Source organism: Callospermophilus lateralis, chromosome 6, assembly GCF_048772815.1.
Source record: "Callospermophilus lateralis isolate mCalLat2 chromosome 6, mCalLat2.hap1, whole genome shotgun sequence".
In the NCBI taxonomy this organism is placed as follows: domain Eukaryota; kingdom Metazoa; phylum Chordata; class Mammalia; order Rodentia; family Sciuridae; genus Callospermophilus; species Callospermophilus lateralis.
The window spans coordinates 42,953,847-42,973,325 of NC_135310.1; the positions used below are offsets into that span (position 1 = coordinate 42,953,847).

General features: G+C 32.2%; 1 protein-coding gene across 1 annotated transcript in view; it reads left to right on the forward strand.

The window, feature by feature from the left end:
* Positions 1 to 17,577, forward strand: part of Serinc1 (serine incorporator 1) — an 18,850-nt gene extending 1,273 nt beyond the window's left edge. The window contains exons 2-10 of the mRNA XM_076858300.2: positions 7,251 to 7,412; positions 10,220 to 10,389; positions 11,666 to 11,745; positions 11,958 to 12,095; positions 14,008 to 14,177; positions 14,288 to 14,378; positions 15,739 to 15,883; positions 15,980 to 16,210; positions 17,348 to 17,577. Of these exons, the coding sequence (XP_076714415.1) occupies positions 7,251 to 7,412; positions 10,220 to 10,389; positions 11,666 to 11,745; positions 11,958 to 12,095; positions 14,008 to 14,177; positions 14,288 to 14,378; positions 15,739 to 15,883; positions 15,980 to 16,210; positions 17,348 to 17,483 (1,323 nt within the window). The 3' untranslated portion in view covers positions 17,484 to 17,577. The remainder of the gene's footprint in view (positions 1 to 7,250; positions 7,413 to 10,219; positions 10,390 to 11,665; positions 11,746 to 11,957; positions 12,096 to 14,007; positions 14,178 to 14,287; positions 14,379 to 15,738; positions 15,884 to 15,979; positions 16,211 to 17,347) is intronic.
* The last annotated feature ends 1,902 nt before the right edge of the window (positions 17,578 to 19,479 follow it).

The window sequence follows — 19,479 nt, forward strand, 5'->3', positions numbered from 1 at the left end:
ACTATGTTGTATTCTTGCAGTTGAGTATGGAAACCTATTTTTATCCCAATAAAATATTGAGAGTCTAGTTGAGTCTATTGAGTCTTTTATACAAAAGGGATGAGTTTAGTGTAATAAGAAGTACTATATTTAATAAGTGATTATCATGAGATTGTTGTCCTTAATTTTTTTGCTAAGATATTATGTAATCATTTTTAATATCATATTTTGTCCAGTTTTCTTTGTAGATTGTAGAGACTTAAAAAGAGGGATATGTGTATTCTCATTCTTGAGTTCAGTGGTGAACAACATTTTTTGTCTCCAGGAAAATTGATATATGTAAGTTTTAAGAATTTTTTTTTTTTTTATGTATGTCTTAAGTCAGGAAGAAGATAGCTTTAGAGGATACCTTGAGAACAAGTATATACAACTACTTTTGTTGACTAGAAGAATGCCCTTGATAAAACTGACACTGCCTTTTAGTCAGTGTTAATTAGATACTCTGAAAAGGTAGTATCAAGTAAGCAGTTTTCTTACCTTATGATAATGAGGTCTCTAAAAAAATAGAGAAAGCTAGGTGACCAGCATTGCATATCATGCTTCTAAGTCATCATGGCTGACTTAAGAATTTATAGTGTGTAATATGAGTCCATTCTTTCCTGTGTTTTTTACATGCTTCTGACTTTTTATTTCTGAATTATGCAATTTTAGTGCATATCTGTAGTAATGAGATTTGCCTTCTGATACACAAATCCATCTCTTCCACATTCTTAACAGTTAATATGTTCATTTACTTAGAAGTTTTAATAAAATTAAAATTATTCAAATTTTCAAAACTCATTCACATCATTAAATTAGTCAGGTAATATAGAACTACAAACAAAACAACCTCATTTTTTTTTTTTTGCATAGATTTCTATAGGTTTAATCAAATTTAGTGAAAGTCATTTTCTTATAATTGTGGAATATTTCTGAACTGTGAAAAATATGAAAGAGAAAAATTACTAGTCACTTTTAATGAGGCACTTCCCCCATCCTAATCTTGACATTGGTCATTGGTATTGGTGAATAGAAGAGTGACTGGACCTTGTAATTCAACAATTATCATTTTTTTGCCCAAAGAACTTGTAATTACTGAGTGCCTATTTTTTTGCCAGCCTCTGCTAGTTTTTATTTTTTAATACAGTGACTTTTTTTGTAGAAATGATTCATAGTTGCTGTGAAGAGCCAAGCAATTCAGACTATAAAGAACATTTTAAAATCACCAAAAAAATCCCATCACCAATTTCTTCTGTCAATGCATATACACAATAGATGGATGAATAGACTATTGTAAGCATTTAAATGTTAGCTCTTTATTATTTTTATTACGTAGAATGTTCATTAGTTCATCTATGTATAAATATACAACAATTTTTCCTTTCACCTACAGCTTTTTGTATTCATTGAAGTTATTGCTTGCTTTATTTTCTGTGTATTTAACTAATTAACCCCAGACTTTTTCCCAGCTCTTAATTTTTAGGAAAGGTAGCATGCTAAACATGTTATGCAGAGCAGTAAATTGAGTTTATCTTTAATTTAACCAAAGAAAAGGTAAACTTAAAGAATTGCTGATTTTTTTTTTTTTTTTTTTAAATCAGCAGAGTTTCCTAAACAGGTACCTCTAAGGAGGTGATTCTATAGCAGTAGCTTTCAGTAATGCTTGATTTTGTCCCTACACCTACTGCTGGGACATTTGGCAGTGTCTGCAAACATTTTTTTGTTGTCACAGCTTGAGGTGAGGAATGCCACTTGCATCTCCTGGGTGGAGGCCAGGGATGCTATTAAGTATTCTGCAATATACAAGGCAGCCCCCAGCCATGAAGAATTATTCAGCTCAAAATGTCAGTAGTCTCATGGTTGAGAAATCCTAAGTTTAGACAAAAGATTGTATGAAACATTGATGTCAGACACATTTTAAGGACATTTTTAATTTTAAATTCACTAATAAAGAGGTATAAAAACTTAGTATTCATCCATTCTTCTATATCCTAGCTTTTTTTAAATTGATTTTTTAAAAAAATAAATGACAGCAGAATGCATTACAATTCTTATTACACATATACAGAACAGTTTTTCATATCTTTGGTTGTATATAAAGTATATCCTAGCTTTTATTAATGACCTTTTAATTCAGAATTCTACAAGCATATTGTTCTTTGTGATTTAGGAAAAGACAGTGTACTCACATTTTCACTTTTGGGAGGCAGTGTTTAAAATATTATCTCAGTATTTCTAAGTAACATTTATATAATATATGCCTAATTTGAAGGGCCTTTTAGTTTGTTTTTGTTCTATTTTAGACATTGTCATCTAACTGGAAGATTAAGACTTAACACCTGTTCCTTGATTTCAACTGGCCTTCATCCTGCACCCTTACCAAAGTCATACATACATAATTATTATGTCCCCTTATCTTTCCATAATACTTATAATTTTAGTTAAACATAAGTTGTGACTATTTAAATGAGTTAATATATGTAAAACTATTGTAAGCATTTAAATGTTAGCTCTTTATTATTTTTATTACTGTATAATGTTCTTTGTAGTTCATCCGTGTAATAAATATACATTAATTTTTCCTTTCACCTACAACTTTTTATATTCATTGATATTATTGCTTGCTTTATTTTCTGTATAATAAACTAATTAATAACCCCAGACTTTTCCCCAGCTATTTGAATGTCTAAGTAAGTTTAGATGTGTTTAATGGTTGATCTGTCCTTAGAAGTTAGGTCTCCCAGGAGATAGACATGCTTGCTGCCTGAGGTTGTGCTGTTAGTTTTGCTAGGCTGCAGTTGCCTTAGGCATGAAGGCAACTATCTAGGACCGTGGAATCTTGGTGTCACCAGGCTGCTGTGTACTGTACTCCCCCCACACAGGGATTTCTTGCTCCTGCACCATGGACAGTATCCTGATCAGCCACCCCCTGTACCCTGAAGTGTTACTTAACATTGAACACTCATCCAGGCCTCTAGCATCCTCCTCTGGTTGACAAAGGCAACAGGGCAAATGCTGTTCCACTTCTTCAACCCCAAATCTCTCATCAATAGTTTTGAGATTGTTGTTGTGGTCTGTATTAATCTTTCATTGAAAATTAAAGCATCTGGAAGAAAAAGAGATGTGATTAATGTATTCTACCACCTCTCCCAGTTAAGAGCAGAAAGAACTCCCAGCCCCTGATCATTGATCAGAACTACATTAACACCAAAAAAAGTTTTAAGGCAGGAAGGAGGCTGCTAAAGGAGATGGGACATTGTGTTCATGTCAACTATCCCCATAAGACATTGTGATTGTACTTATAAGTCTTAGAATGTGAAGTTAGTTAAATCCTGGTTCATACTGCCTGGAATTTTATGGAAGACAGTCTTTGAATTTGAATCAATGAATCCATATTTTTATTCAGTTTCAACCAAAGACTAACATTTGCTAAATGTAAAGACTGTCAAAAAAGAACCACAGGATAGACAACAGACTTCCAAAAGCCCTTACAATGATGGAAGAAAAGACAGCAAGAGAAGCAGAAATAAGAGAAGTATAAATTGGTCAAGGACACAATAGTTCTAGAGCATGTAGTATAAGAAGATATTATAATAATAGGTGGAGTTGATCTGGAACTTACAGCTTGAGATGAAGTAAGTCCCACACTCAAGTGAAAAAGCCCTTGAAGACATAGTCATATCCCAGTTTAGGCCAAACATCCAAGAGATGATTATTAAGAGTTCATATAGAAATGTTTATAAAAGAAAAAAAAAAGCCCATTCTTGGTCTCAGAACAAGTCTTAGGGTCACTCAAATACTTCCAAGAAACAGGCATGAAAAGGGCATCATAGGAACTTAATTGCAATTCTTATATCTACTTTGGTAAGGTTATCTGTTTAAATGTTTTGACTGTTTTTTAATTGGTTCGTTTGTTACTGAGTTTTGAGAGTTCCTTTTAAATTCTGGATGAAAATGATTTATCATATACCTGACTTCCAAGTATGAGGCATATAGCCTTTCATCTTCTGAATACTATCTTAATTTTAATGAGGCACACATTATCATTTTTTTTCTTTTGTGGGTGGTTTTGTATTATAACCAGAAAATCTTAAGTGAATTTTCATATATGGTTTGATTATAAAGTTCACTTTTTAAAAATATATGGATATCCAGTTACTTCAACATTTGTTAAAATATTATTCTTTTCAATTTTATTTGCTGTGGCATCTTTGTCAAAAATTCTTTGACCATAGTTGCAATAGCCTATTTCTGTACTCTTTGTTCTTTATATGTCTATTCTTTTCATCTATAGCACTCTGTATCTGTACTGATTTCTATAGCTTTAAAGTTAATCTTAAAGCTGGGCATGGTGGCACCTGCCTATAATTCCAGCAGCATGGAAGGCTCAAAGCCAACCTCAGCAATTTAGCGAGGTGCTAAGCAACTCAGTGAGACCCTGTACCTAAATAAAAATTAAGAAAGAGGGCTGGGGATGTGGCTCAGTGGTTAAGTGTCCACTGGTTTCAATTCCCAGTACCAAAATAATACAAACAAACAAACAAAAAATCTTAAAATAGTGTGAATTTTCCAAATTTTATACTTTTTTTAAAAAACAGTTTTGAGGTATTCTAGATCCTTTTCCATATACATTTTAAAGTAACTAGTTTATTATTAAACTGTTGTTGGGATTATCATTGGAGTTGGTTTGAAACTGATCAGTTTGTAAAGAATTGATATTTTAAAAATATGATATGTGTATGTTAACTTTTTACCTTATGACCTTATTAGGTTTGCTTGTTAATCATAGTTGCATTTTTATAGTTTCTTTAGGATTTTCTGTGTAGTCAATTGTATAAAGTGTGAATAAGATAGTTTTATGTCTTTCATTATGATTTGTGTGTCTTTTTTGTCCCCCTCATTGTACTGGCTAGGATGTTCGGTGTGAAAGTATGAATACAAGTGGAAAGCGCAGATTTCTTTTCTTGTTTCAGAAGTTAGGGGGAATACATTTACACTTAAAGCATTAAAAGTAGTTGAGAGCAACAGATACTTACAAATACCCTTTATCTAGTTGAGGATGTTCTGTTCTATTCCTTGTTGCTGATATTTGATCACAAATGGACATTGAAGTTTTGTCAAGTATTTTTTTTACATTTATTGAGATGAACATATAGTGGCTTTTATTTCATCTTAATCTGATGAATTTCATTGGTTAATATTTCAAATTGAACCAGCCTGATTTTCCCAGACTAAACCTATATTATCTTTTGGCTTGAAGTGTTCATTGGAAGTGTGATTTCTTTCTCTCTCCCTCCGTATAAAATCTGCCTTTATTTTTCTGATTGTCATTGTCTTTAAGCAGTTGATTGTGGTGTTATTGATATAGTTTCATGCTTCTTTTGTTAGGGCTTCATTGAATTTGGATCTGGAAGTTCATAATTTTTGTTAAATTTGGGTAATTTTGACAATTTCTTCTGACTGGCAGAGACTAGTTTTACTTATATTCATTTTAAAGTTATCTGGCAGTGGTGTGATGCTTTTTATCAGTTTTTCATCTTGGATCTTTTCTATTGCTGTATCTTCAGATTCACTAAACTTTACTGCTCTGTCTTACCAGTATTCTTTGGGTTAAGATATTTAAGTTGGTATGGTTCTTTTAAATTATCTTTCATGTCCCTCCTCAGCTTGTTTTCCTCTATTTCCTTGAGCATGTAATGTATAGTTATAATAATATTGCAATACCCTCTTTATTAACTCAGTAATCTGTTATTTCCAGGCTGGTTTTGACTAATTGAATCTCTTTATGGATTATATTTACCTACTTCTTTGCATGCCTGCTAGCTTTTTAAATAGATGTTACAGAAATTTTACCTTGCTAAGTGTTAGATAAGATATACTTACATATTTAAAAAATAAATTCTTGATCTTTGTTTTGGACATAGGTGAGTTATTGGGAGAGAATTTGGTTTTTTCGTTACTTTTAAGCTTTGCTAACTGAAACAAGTACAACCTTAAATAAAATGGAAGATTTTTTTTTTTTCTTTCTCCCCTGTGTTATTTCTCTGCCCAGGGCTTCAAGGATTAAAATATTTTTTTTCACTCTGGGTGATAGAACTCCCAGGTACCAGCTGCCTCGACCCGCTTGAGTAATTTTTGCAAATGCACATGTCAACCAGTGCTCAGCTAGAGCTTGCTGTCTGTGTAGCTTTTTCTTCTCCAGGATTTTGACCTAGGAATTCTAGCTGCCTTAACTTCCCCAAATTCCCAATTATCTCCCCAAGTCATGTAGACCGTTCCTGCACTGGCATTCTCCCCAGGAAGAGAAATGGGCCAATCATAGAGCTCAAGGTGTCTCCTCTTAGAAATTACTGTCCTACATTTATTGATATTGTCTGAAATACTATTGTTACATTTATTTATTTATTTTCCTTGTTAAGGCAGGAGGTTGGTCTGAATTTCGGTACTTATTGCAAGTCTTATTTTTCTTCAGTTTTATGTTTTTGTTCCTTGGTACCAAAGTTATTCTTTAAGTTTGTTTTTCCACTTCTCATTTCTTAGCTGTGTGATTCCTCTTTCCATCTTCTGCTATTACCTTTTTTAGGTCTCCCTTTTTAATTTTTTAAGCCTTTAGCGTTTTCTCCATAACTCAAATGAAATACTGATAGGGAATTTTCTTACTTACTATTTCAAAGTTCTGTCTATCTTTCTTTATCTGAAGGGAGATGTTTATTTTTAATTTTTAGTAAGAGTAGGCTTATATAGTTGCTGTGACATACATTTCTGATCTACAGATGCTTAATATACAATATCTTTGTTTTCTGTGTTTTATCAGTTATTATGAGTCTGTTTTGTACAGTACTTCCTTCCTGTGACTTGTATATAGGTATGTATATTATGATAGCTGAGGACTAAGGGACAGGGGCTCTAAGTTGACTTAGCATCTGTGCTACTCACCAATATTCTATTTCACGGCTAACTTTTGTTTCTTGCAGATTATTTCTCTTCTTGTGTTGTTTGAAGTACTTTTATTCATTTTACTTGGAATAGAGATCAAGGGCTTTTTATGCTTGACTTTGTTCTTTCTTTACATAAAAGTTATTAAGTTTTTTTAGTTTGTAGATAATACATATGAATCAAATACTTTTTGTACCTTGGTAATTGGTCAGTCCTCCCCCTCTTTGAACAGGTTGGATATAAAATTTCATTAAATAATTTAAACTGAACTTTTGAAATAATTTTCTTTTTCTCAGATACCATGTCTGTGTGGTAGTGCCCCATGTTTGCTGTGCCGATGCTGTCCTAGTGGAAACAACTCCACAGTGACTAGATTGATCTATGCACTTTTTTTGCTTGTTGGAGTATGTGTAGCTTGTGTAATGTTGATACCAGGAATGGAAGAACAACTAAATAAGGTTAGTTTTTTTTCTTACTGATTGATTACTTGAAACTGTAGAATATGCATAAACCTGATATTTGGGTATTAAAAAGAGACTAATGTAAAAATAAATAATGTGTAATTACAAAAATTTTAGTAGCTCATAACTTTAGGAAAGAGACAATATAAGGTCGCTCATTAAGTTTTGTGATGGTGGTAGAGAAAAGTGCTATGATAATCCAAGGAAAGAAATGATGACAGAATCTTATCATGTACCATGGAAAAGGGGCCATAATTTTGCTACCTCCCACCCCCACTAGCCCTGAAAATGGGACATTCTAAAAATAAGTAGAAATTTTATTTGCATAGATAGAAAATTAGGAACCATCTCCAGCAGAGTATCTATGCTTTAGAAAGATTAATACTGGTAATTAGGAAGGATAGAAGTCAAGCAGTTAAATCTGGAGGCCATTACGTTGATTAGCGCTATTTTATAGAATACTGATTAGCATTTATATTCTAATCAATTAGATTACAGTATGACTGCAGTGGTTATTAGTCGTTTACGATTCTAAGTTAAAATAAAATTGATCAGAATGTTGATTAGCATTATTTTATAGAGATCTTAAACTAGTTTTTTTTTTTATATTTTTTTAGTTGTAGTTGGACACAATATCTTTATTTTATTTTATTTATTTATTTTTATGTGGTGCTGAGGATCAAACCCAGCACCTCACACGTGCTAGACAAGCGCTCTATCGCTGAGCCACAGCCACAGCCCCTTAAACTAGTTTTTTATGGGTGTAGAGTTGACTGAATCTGGCTGGCATTTAAATATTGATAGTGATGGAATCATAAATAACAATCAGGATCTGATCCTAGAAAATCAGCAGGAAGGTATTACTGTTAACCCAGAATGAAAAATAAAGGTATTTTATTTTTTATGTTGTTTTCCTTTTTTTTTTTTTTTTTTTTTTTTTAAGGGACTCAGATTGTGAAAGGAGCTAGGAAAAATATAGTAAATTTAGTTTCTAGCACATGACATGGAGATTCTGCATCACATACATGTGTATATTTATATAATCTTAATTCAGGCTAGTATAACAAGAATACCATAGGCTTAAACATCAGAAATTTTTCTGATGCCAGCATGGTTGAAGCATGGTGAAGGTATTCTTAATGATTTGCAGAGGGCCATCTTATATTCTCATATGGTGGAAAAGAACATATGGGCTTCTCCTTTATTTATAAAGTCACTAATCTCATCATGAAGACATTCTCCTCGTGATCTAATTAACCTCTCCCCAAACCCCACTTCCTAATAATATCCCGTTAAGGAATAGGATTTCAACATAGGAATTTTGGGCAGACATCTATGTGAAATACATAACAGTACACATCCGGCAGGAAGCAGAAAACATGTTGTATAACTCAGATAGAAATCAGAGATAGAAGTTATCTTGGAGTTACAGATAAAAGTTGAAACTGTGACAGCATCTGCTGAACAAGACCATTCAGAGTGAGCAGTGCTACTAGAACTTTGCCAAAAGTTATTAAAGGGGTTGATAGAGAAAGGAGAGCCTCTGAAGGAGCAATAAGAACAGAAGAACCCAGAGATGAACAGGCCTTAGGAGTAGACCTTAAGACTTGAGAATTCTTACATGGCTAGTGTCATGAATCTTTCAAGTGTTGGGACTGAAAGGAGTGTTAAGAAATAATTCATTGTCAAATATATGAATAATGTAGTTATGGACAATACCCTGGGTTATTTTAAAAGTCTTTTTTGTACTGATTACAGTATGACATTTTCTTTTGGGTGATCAAACCCCAAGGCGTTACATATCACACAAGCTCTATGCTTCTGAGCCACATCCCAAGCTCCTTACAGTTTGACTTTGTGAATGGTTATCAGTCTTTCTCAAGATTCCAAGTTAAAATATAAAATGACTGCTAGCCATGTTAAATCAAATCTATTCATGGTTAGAAATAGCACTTACAGAATAAGGGACCAAAATTCAAAATGAACTTAACTTTAGTTCTTAGAAACAAACTTGGTTATTCTGATTCTTTTTTTTTTTTTTTTTTAATATTTTATTTACATTTTTAGTTTTTGGCAGACACAACATCTTTGTTTGTATGTGGTGCTGAGGATCGAACCCGGGCCGCACCCATGCCAGGCAAGCGCGCTACCGCTTGAGCCACATCCCCAGCCCCCGATTCTTTAAAACTTTTATTGACTTTATTTTTTTCTCTTAATTTAGTCTATCATGGGGCTGGGGATGTGGCTCAAGCGGTAGCACGCTAGCCTGGCATGTGTGCGACCTGGGTTCGATCCTTAGCACCACATACAAACAAAGATGTTGTGTCAGCCAGTAACTAAAAAATAAATATTAAAATTCTCTCTCTCTCTTTAAAAAAAAAATTTAGTCTGTCACAGTAGAATACAAGTTGTAAAAATTGAGAATAAATCTCCAACTCAAACATCCAGTTTAGGATTAACATTTGTGTTTTATCATTTGATCACATAGAAGTTTATCTCTTTTTTAACTTTATCTGATTAAAATATACCAGACTTGTGCTGGGGTTGTAGCTCAGGGGTAGAGAACTTGCCTAGCACATGTGAGGCACTGGGTTTGGTCCTCAGCACCACATAAAAGTAAATAAACAAAGGTATTGTGTCCATCTACAACTAAAAATATTTTTAAAAAATACCAGGCTTAATCTTGATTACATATTCTTCATAAACTATAAAGAAAACTTAAAATTTTCAAATCTTATTTGATTACAGAATTTTCATCTTTTAATGAAAACATATGGATCACAAATTCATTTTTGTTTTTTTAGATTCCTGGATTTTGTGAGAATGAGAAAGGTGTTGTTCCTTGTAGTATTCTGGTTGGCTATAAAGCTGTATATCGTTTGTGCTTTGGCTTGGCTATGTTCTATCTTCTCCTCTCTTTGCTAATGATCAAAGTGAAGAGCAGCAGTGATCCTAGAGCTGCAATACATAATGGGTGAGTTTTGAATAAACTTCAATATAAAATTCTGGATAGCCTCTTCACTAATTCTGCTTAAAGAAATTTTAAAGCAGCCAGGCATGGTGGCACATGTCTGTAATCTCAGTGGCTTAGGAGACTAAGGCAGGAGGATCATGAGTTCAAAGCCAGTCTCAACAACTTAATGAGGCCCTAAGCAACTTAGAGAAACCCTGTTTTTAAATAAAATACAAAAAAGAGCTGGGGATATGGCTCAGTGGTTAAGTACCCCTGGGTTCAATCCCTGGCACCAAAAAAAATAAATTAAAGAAATTTAAAGCAAAATAAATATAATTTGCAGAATTATTTTGTCTGTTCATGAGTAAGGTAAGAAAACTTTTGCTTCTACTAGAATATGTCAGATTTGGGTGTTAAGTTACAGCTTTGGGTTATTTCTTGGTATAACCTGTTATTTATAATGTCTTACATTTTAATCTTAAAAAATTATATATATATATATGCATGACTATTAAGAAAGAGCTGTTCCTTCTCCTTTTAGCCTTTGGTGGTTCACTGCTGTTAAAAGGAATTCTCAGTTTCCTAGACCTACAATGTAGACAAAATGTAAAACTATCTCTGGAACAGGGTATTTATCAATTGTACTGGACAACCCAGAAAGAAACTTCGTCCCCCCTCCCCCCCGCATTAATGTTTTAAAAAATATCTGCTATTGCTTTTCTGGTAACACCTAGGAATAAACAAATGGAATATTAATATTAATGAGAAATATGATGTAATAGTTTTTATTTCATCTTTTTTTTTTTTTTTTTTTTTTTGTGGTGCTGGGGATTTAACCCAGGGCCTTGTGCATGTGAGGCAAGCACTCTACCAACTGTGCTATATCCCTAGCCCTCTCGTCTTGTTCTTTTACTCATTGATTATTTAAAATTATTGTTTTAAATGGAGGCATTTATCATATCTTTATTAAAATTTCATTTTTATATTAATTTTTTAAAACATTAGTGTTTAACCTGTATACTTCTCCAGTTTTTTTTTAAAAGTATTTTTAGTATCCCACTTATATTAAATAAACCAATATTCTCATGAGTTAATTGCAAATATACCTTTCTTAAAACTATCTAAAATGCAGTTTATGTAATACTCTTTTATGATTTTCAGGGTATCCTCAGAAAGAATTGAACAGTTTTATAAAGTGCGAAGTATAGCTGTTCTTTAAGATTCCCTTATAATATTTCATATATGAAATTATTTGTTGGATGTTTATAAATAAATATTATATTTATTTTTATTTTAGATTCTGGTTCTTTAAATTTGCGGCAGCAATTGCAATTATTATTGGGGCATTCTTCATTCCAGAAGGAACTTTTACAACTGGTAAGAATGTTTTGTTGTTGTTTGGTATGATATTTTATGAATAAAACTGAAATAATAATTGTTACTTAGCTCTATAACTCATTTTGTTTACTTTTTTTTCCCAGTTGCAAAATCAAGGCTTTAAATTCTATTTTCCTTTTTGTGTACTGAGATTGTGAAAGGAAATAATAATAACTAAATTCACTTGTATGTATGCTATTTTTTTCTTTCAGTATGGTTTTATGTAGGCATGGCAGGGGCCTTTTGTTTCATCCTCATACAGCTAGTCTTACTTATTGATTTTGCCCATTCATGGAATGAATCATGGGTTGAAAAAATGGAAGAAGGGAACTCGAGATGTTGGTATGCAGGTAAGCATTCCTCTCACAAAACATTTATGATGTACTTGAACTTTTGTAAAAACAGGCATGAGACTAGAGGGAAATCACTTAGGATTTTTTTTTTTTTTTAAGTTTTTATTTTTTAGGTGTAGATGGACACAACAGAATGCCTTTATTTTTTTTTATGTGGTGCTAAGGATCGAACCCAGGTCCCACCTGTGCTAGGAGAGCGCCCTACCACTGAGCCACAATCCCAGCCCAACACTTAGGATTTTTATAGTCTAATTTCTTCTGGCTTTTCATTTTAAGTTTGTGAATGACACCACATCACACTGTGTCAGCAATTTAACTTGTTGAAAATCTTTTGATAGATTAACTGGGAACATATCTAAGAATCTAAATAGGAATAATAAATGTTTCAAAGCCTATTGCTTAAATCTTGTGCAATTTCTAGCCTAACTTCCTGGTTTATATCAGGTTAAAAGTAAAATTTTAAAGGGAAGAGTACTCCTAGAAATAAACATATGGTGATAGAATTTATAAAGAACAACAAACAGAAAAGGTGTAAAAACTTTGGGATGATATATATATATATATATATATATATATATATATATATATATATATATATATATATATGGATGTATGTATAGGATTCCAAAGGATTCTATTATGTGTATCAGTTAACTCATAAGGAGATTTCTATAGTAGTGAAATTAAAAGTTTATTTATTTATAATAATGAGCTTGAGTCTTACGTTTACACTAAAAGTGTGGGTCAAAATTCAAATGCTTACAAGAGCCAAATAAGTAACAAAAATAAAGGAAGAGAAGAGAGTCTCAATCCTTGTGCAAATAGTAGAGACTGCGATGAATAGGAGAGTATGACTGTCCCAACTAAAATGTGGTTACTGCTCAGCTCCATGTATTAATTGTACTCAGGGAACATGAATTCATCTTTTTTTGATTCTTTCGGTGTTTTGGGTTTTTGTTTTGTTTTGTTTTAAGCCATAAATTTGAATTTTTAGGGAAAGTAATCTGGGTTTTAGGTAACAAAAACTTTAAAACAGTACAAGCCAAATCCAGTGAATCTGATAACCTAATTTTTCTCTCACACACCTAATTTATGTTGTTTGGCTTTTAGTCTTTTGGAAATTTCACTTACATAGCCTCATTCTTCATTGAAAAATCCAAGAGTTTCTGTCTGTGTGTTCTTTGCTATTTCCCCAGGGCCTGGAATGTTGTAGGCATTCAATAGATAATTATTGAATGGATGCCTTGTCAGTGAGGGAACTCTAACAAATTCTTACACATTGAACACATATTAGCACAAAGAAAATGCATGTTTTGTTTATTGAATTTTAAGATTTTAGTTGTTAAGGAAAAGCATCATTGTTTTGTAGGTTCAGCATTAACAATGAAAATATTTTTGTGGGCTGGGGATGTGGCTCAAGCGGTAGCACGCTTGCCTGGGATGCGTGCGGCCCGGGTTCGATCCTCAGCACCACATACAAAGATGTTGTGTCAGCCAAGAACTGAAAAATAAAAATATTAAAAAAAATAAAAATAATAAAATAAATAAAAAATAAAAATAAAAATATTTTTGTTTTTTCATGCCCTACTGAATAATTATGGTTCTTTTAATAGTATTCTTGTTCTAGTTATCTTTATTCTGAAAATAATGCCTAATGTACATGAACATGATTTGTAAATTGTTAGATATTCCTAATGAAAAAATCATACTAGTGTTATCATACTTGAAAATATGTACAGACTGTAGAATTATTCAGTGATAGAATTCAGAATGAATTTTCTTCCTTGCTTTTGTAGCCTGCATTGTTAGTGACTTAAAATATAATTTATTGATAAATTGATAGGAATTCATATCAGTTCCTAATATTTGTGAAAAAAATCTTATTATTTAATTGTATTATTTTCCACAGCCTTATTATCGGCTACAGCTCTGAATTATCTGCTGTCTTTGGTAGCCATCGTTTTGTTCTTTGTCTACTATACTCATCCAGCCAGTTGTTCAGAAAATAAGGCATTCATCAGTGTCAATATGCTCCTCTGCATTGGTGCTTCTATAATGTCTATTCTGCCAAAAATCCAGGTATGCTCTTCATAGTATCACTTTTTATGAAACTTACACCTTTCTGAATCTTCATAAATCTCAAATGATGTCAGAATATTCATCCATATTGTTTAACATTTTGTTTATAGGAGTCACAACCAAGATCTGGTTTGTTACAGTCTTCAGTAATTACAATCTATACAATGTATTTGACTTGGTCTGCTATGACCAATGAGCCAGGTATGTTTTGTTTTTATTTATTTAATTTCAGTGAGTCCCACAGTATTTCCTTTTATTCAGAGGTGGTTATTTGGGGAGGTTAAGCTACTTAAAATTTAGGCTCCTAGAAGAATAAAGCATGTATATAACATCATTTCAGGGCTAGGAATGTGGCTCAAGCGGTAGTGCGCTCGCCTGGCATGCGTGCGGCCTGGGTTCGATCCTCAGCACCACATACAAAGAAAAATGTTGTGTCTGCCGATAACTAAAAAATAAATATTAAAAAAAATTCTCTCTCTCTAAAAAAAAACATTTCGTCCTTGAGGTATTACCATTTTTTTTTCATTAATTTTTTTCCTCACCAACAAAATTATAAGGAAATTATAAGAAATAAGAGTTATGTATAGGAAGAAAAATCTCATTGATTTTTGACTTTAGTATAATGTTTTTCACATTCTTCTTTTTCTCTGACTCCCTTGAAATTGAATATAATTGGATTTTATAACAAATCTTTTTATTGGCATTCCATGAGAACAATAATCAACATATTGTTATTTGGGGAGATAGATTACTTTTAGAAAAGGAAGAAAATGTTCTTTGCCTAAAATAAATATGTATTATTATATGTATACATACATAATACATATTTGTGTACACACGCAAAAGAAAAATGTTCTCTGTATCTCATTGAGTTTACAGAATTTTAAATGCTTTATTACTTGTTAGAGAAAGATTCCTAATTTTTTTCCTTAGTGGTTATAGAAAATTATTAGTCATTTGTGTTGGAGATTAGCCTTCTCTAGTTTTCAATAAGATAATGAAGACTACCAGATCTGACTTTGTGGAAAGAAAAAATACATATATTTTGGACACTTTAATAAACTTTGACAATCTTTTTAAAAAAATGTTAGGTTAATATATCTCTTTTGTCATTTCTTCAAGAAATCACTTCTTGCTTTTATAGTGTACTTCTGATAAATGGATAAATTTTATGAAGTCAGTATTGTAATTCCACAATACATGGTAGAAAAGCCAGTGCATTATGATTTAGAACATTTTTTTCCTAATTACTAGAATTTTACTAACATTAGGTCATCTGAATTTATCCATTTCCTATATATAAAGAGATTGTATCTTTCACAGGTTGAAAATAGAATGAACAAACTTTCCCAAGTGCTTCTCTGTAAAATGAACAGTATAAAGCAAAAACAAAAAATCTTTTGTCTTGTTAATGAATACAAATTATCCTCAAGAATTTTATTGTTATAATTGTGCTTTTTCCAGCAAAACTTTTTGAATTTGCATGGTAGAAAGAGAACCCTGTGCCTTAAGTAACTTCGTTATTCTTAACATTTTATTTTGACTTTCATTTACTTTACAGAAACAGATTGTAACCCAAGTCTACTAAGCATAATTGGCTTTAATATCACAAGCTCTATCCCAAAGGACGGGCAGTCTTTCCAGTGGTGGCATGCTCAAGGAATTATAGGACTAATCCTCTTTTTATTGTGTGTGTTTTATTCAAGGTAAGAAAAACTAATTTTTTAAATAGGAAGTCAAGCTGTTGATTCAGGAATCACTTTTGAAAAAATCATTTACTTTTTGTCATCTCTTTAACACAGCATCCGTACTTCAAACAATAGTCAGGTTAATAAACTGACTCTAACAAGTGACGAATCCACATTAATAGAAGATGGTGGAGCCAGAAGTGATGGATCACTGGAGGATGGTGATGATGTTCACCGAGCTATAGATAATGAAAGGGATGGTGTCACTTACAGTTATTCCTTCTTTCACTTCATGCTTTTCCTGGCTTCCCTTTATATCATGATGACCCTTACCAACTGGTACAGGTACTTACATTTTATAAAAACTTCAGATGAGAGAATTCTGATTATTTTCTTATAGTTGTTTTAAAACATGATTGGATTCAAAATACTTTTTAATCCTCTAATGTATTTCAAAATTTACAGCTAAGTGAACAGTGAGAGCAGCACAAGAAATGCAGACTTTCTTGCTTTAGCAATAATGGAAACACTGAAATAGTTCCAAATTTTGAAGTGACTGAAATAGAAAATTTAAAAATCTAAAATATGATTTTGTCCAAATGATTAGTGAAAGATTCTCTTCAAGATTCAAATTGAACTATATGTATCAGGCAATTCTGTTTAATTATTTTTTTAATGCATAATATTCTTAGATAATGTGTAAGATTACTTTCAGTACCACCTAAAGATGAAGAAAAAAGATTATTCTTTGCTGCCTTTTTTTTTTTAAGAGCAGCTTTTACTGATATTTAGTACTGAAAATATTTTTTAAAATTCCTATGCCATATCATTAAGCTGCAAGAATCCTAACAGTTGTTAATAATTCAGTGTGGTTGTTAGATAATAGTAATTGTAAGACTTATAGAGCAAAGATTTTTTGTATATTTCATTACTTAAAAGTCAGCTCAATTTGGGGTCTGTTTCTTACCCAGTCTGTAAATCTAAGAAGCAAGGGAAGTGGGTGGAGATAGGTTGGGTGTGGTATTCCATATACATTCTGAATAGTCTTCATGTGTATTATCTGTTTATACAGAGGTCACATTCAGTTTCACTTGCAAGAAATATATAAAGTGATTCATAATCATGCAAAAGAACTACTTAAAAGGCTTTTGTTCCTGGGACTGGGGTTGTAGCTCAGTGATAGAGTGCTTGCCTCTCACGATTGAGGTCCTGGGTTCTATCAGCACCACAAAAAATAATATTGTGTCTATCTACAACTAAATATATATATATATATATATATATATATATATATATATATATATATATATATTTTAAAAAGGCTTATGTTATTTCATTAAAAGAAATACTATTAAATTTGTGGAAAGCAAAGCAGCAGATTGCTGCTACTAAAGAATATTTCTGAGTAAAGTTAGTACCTTTATGGCTGATGATACAACACTCTTCCCCCACCTTCCCTTTTTGTTTTTCCTTAAATTTTAGGTATGAGCCCTCTCATGCGATGAAAAGTCAGTGGACTGCCGTCTGGGTGAAAATATCGTCTAGTTGGATTGGCATCGTGCTGTATGTTTGGACACTAGTGGCACCACTTGTTCTTACAAATCGTGATTTTGACTGAATGGGACTTCTGGCATGAAAGTCCTACTTTGGTCATCATTTATTTGAAATTAACAGTATTCCCAACTTTTGTAAATTGTGTATGTGTGTGCTTCCTGTATAACTTCTCTGGTATTGTTCTGGCATGAATTAGATTTTATTGCTTGCCGTTTTATTCATTATATTTTTTGCCATGTGCATTGATCATGTGAATTAGAGTTGTAAAGGCAGAGTTTCGTGAATAATGGTGGTGAATTAATAAAGTGGACATTGGTAGGCTTATCCTCTCTCTGCTCTAAGTATGAAATTAAAAGTAAAAACAAAACTGTCAGTTTGCTTTTAAAAGTTTGCTAGACCTTCCTTAAGCTGTTTTAGAAAAAACATAAAAGTAAATGTGTATGGCTGCCTTTTGAAATATTTTGTGTTGCCTTATGGGAGACTATGAAGAACATAGCTATTCTAAAATTGTATAAACAAGTTCACTTACATGGTTAGTTGTCTTAAAAATGCAGGTCACTCAAATTCATCTAAGATTTACCATTAGTATAAAAGTAGAGAACTTAGCACAAGTAGGGTATATTCAGTGGACAGTGGTGTAGATTATGGATGGAGGTTGAGGCATAGAACCTTCAAGGAAAAAGTCAGATTGTTGGTGGTGGTATTAAATACTCAGTGAGATTGGAGATTGTTATCTTCCTTGGGTAGATATGATGTCCTTCTTCAACAAAATGAACTTTGTTTTGGTCATTTTATAAAATAGAGCGAAGTATGGGTTTAAATTGGAATGCCAAAGGATTTAGACAATGTTTTAAAAAAAAGTGGATTAGAAGGAAGTTGTTGGAATTTAGGAAATTTTGCAATTCAAAATGGGAAACTTTTGATAGAGCAGAAATTACAAAATTCTTGGCTTCAGAAGATACATTGATAAAATCCAGTCAAGTTCTCATTTGAAAATTGAAGAAACTTGAAGACATAAATAGCTCCAATTGATTATTAATATTAATGACAAAGCTGAGAAATTCTAAGTCCACCAAAATTGCTCAGCATTCTGACATTGAAAAAAATTTCTATTTAAATTACATGCATAATTGATTTTGTATCACATTAATGTTGGATAATTTATGTTAATATGTGTTGCTACTGTCCAGCATGCTTTCTATCCATAAACTAAGGCCAGAATGATGTATTATTATAAACTCTTGTTTACAGTAATGTACTACACAGCTCAACAGATGTTTAAAACTGCTTTTGTATTTACTGCCAGGCAATTGAAATATATGTTATTATAATCTTTCACCTTGAAAAATCAAGTTGTGTGACAGTTAATTTAGATTAAAAACTCTTAGAAATTTGTGTAATTATCTAACAAAGCTTTTAAAATGTACTTTTGCTTCTTAAAAATATTTATGAATGCAAATGGAGCATTAACAATTAAGTTTAATTCCCCAACTTTATTCTGTGTTAATATTGTATTCCACAATTTTGGATGGCTGTGTTCTCCTAAATAAATGAATTCAGAAAAAGTGAGAGTGCATTAAATTCTTTAGCAATTCAAATTGAAGGGACTTGAATACTCAGATCTTCCTGTTTCCTGTATAAAAAAGAACCTGGCACTGAATAATTAACTGGTCATTTTCTGGTTTGACAACTGAATTGTTTTCCAGGTGGTTTTTATCCCTTTGGTTGTCTTTATATAGAGAGTCCTTCTTAGTTAGGCATGACTGTAGCATTCCAAACATACATATCAACCTTTTTTTTTTTCTTAACACTTAAGGTTTTAAAGTGCTGCATATACCATCTGTTATGAACATATACTGAAAAGTTTAGCTGTTGGTCACCAGCTCTTTCTTGTCCTACTTAACATCCCCCTAAGGCAAAAGAAAAATGGAGGAATGAAGCATCTTCCTTGAATCCAGATGGTATAGAGACTTACCCCTGTAAAACACAAGTCTGATTATTTTTAAAGAAATGCCATTAATTCCTCCATCTTCATGTGAGCTCTTCCCTAAAGTTGATCC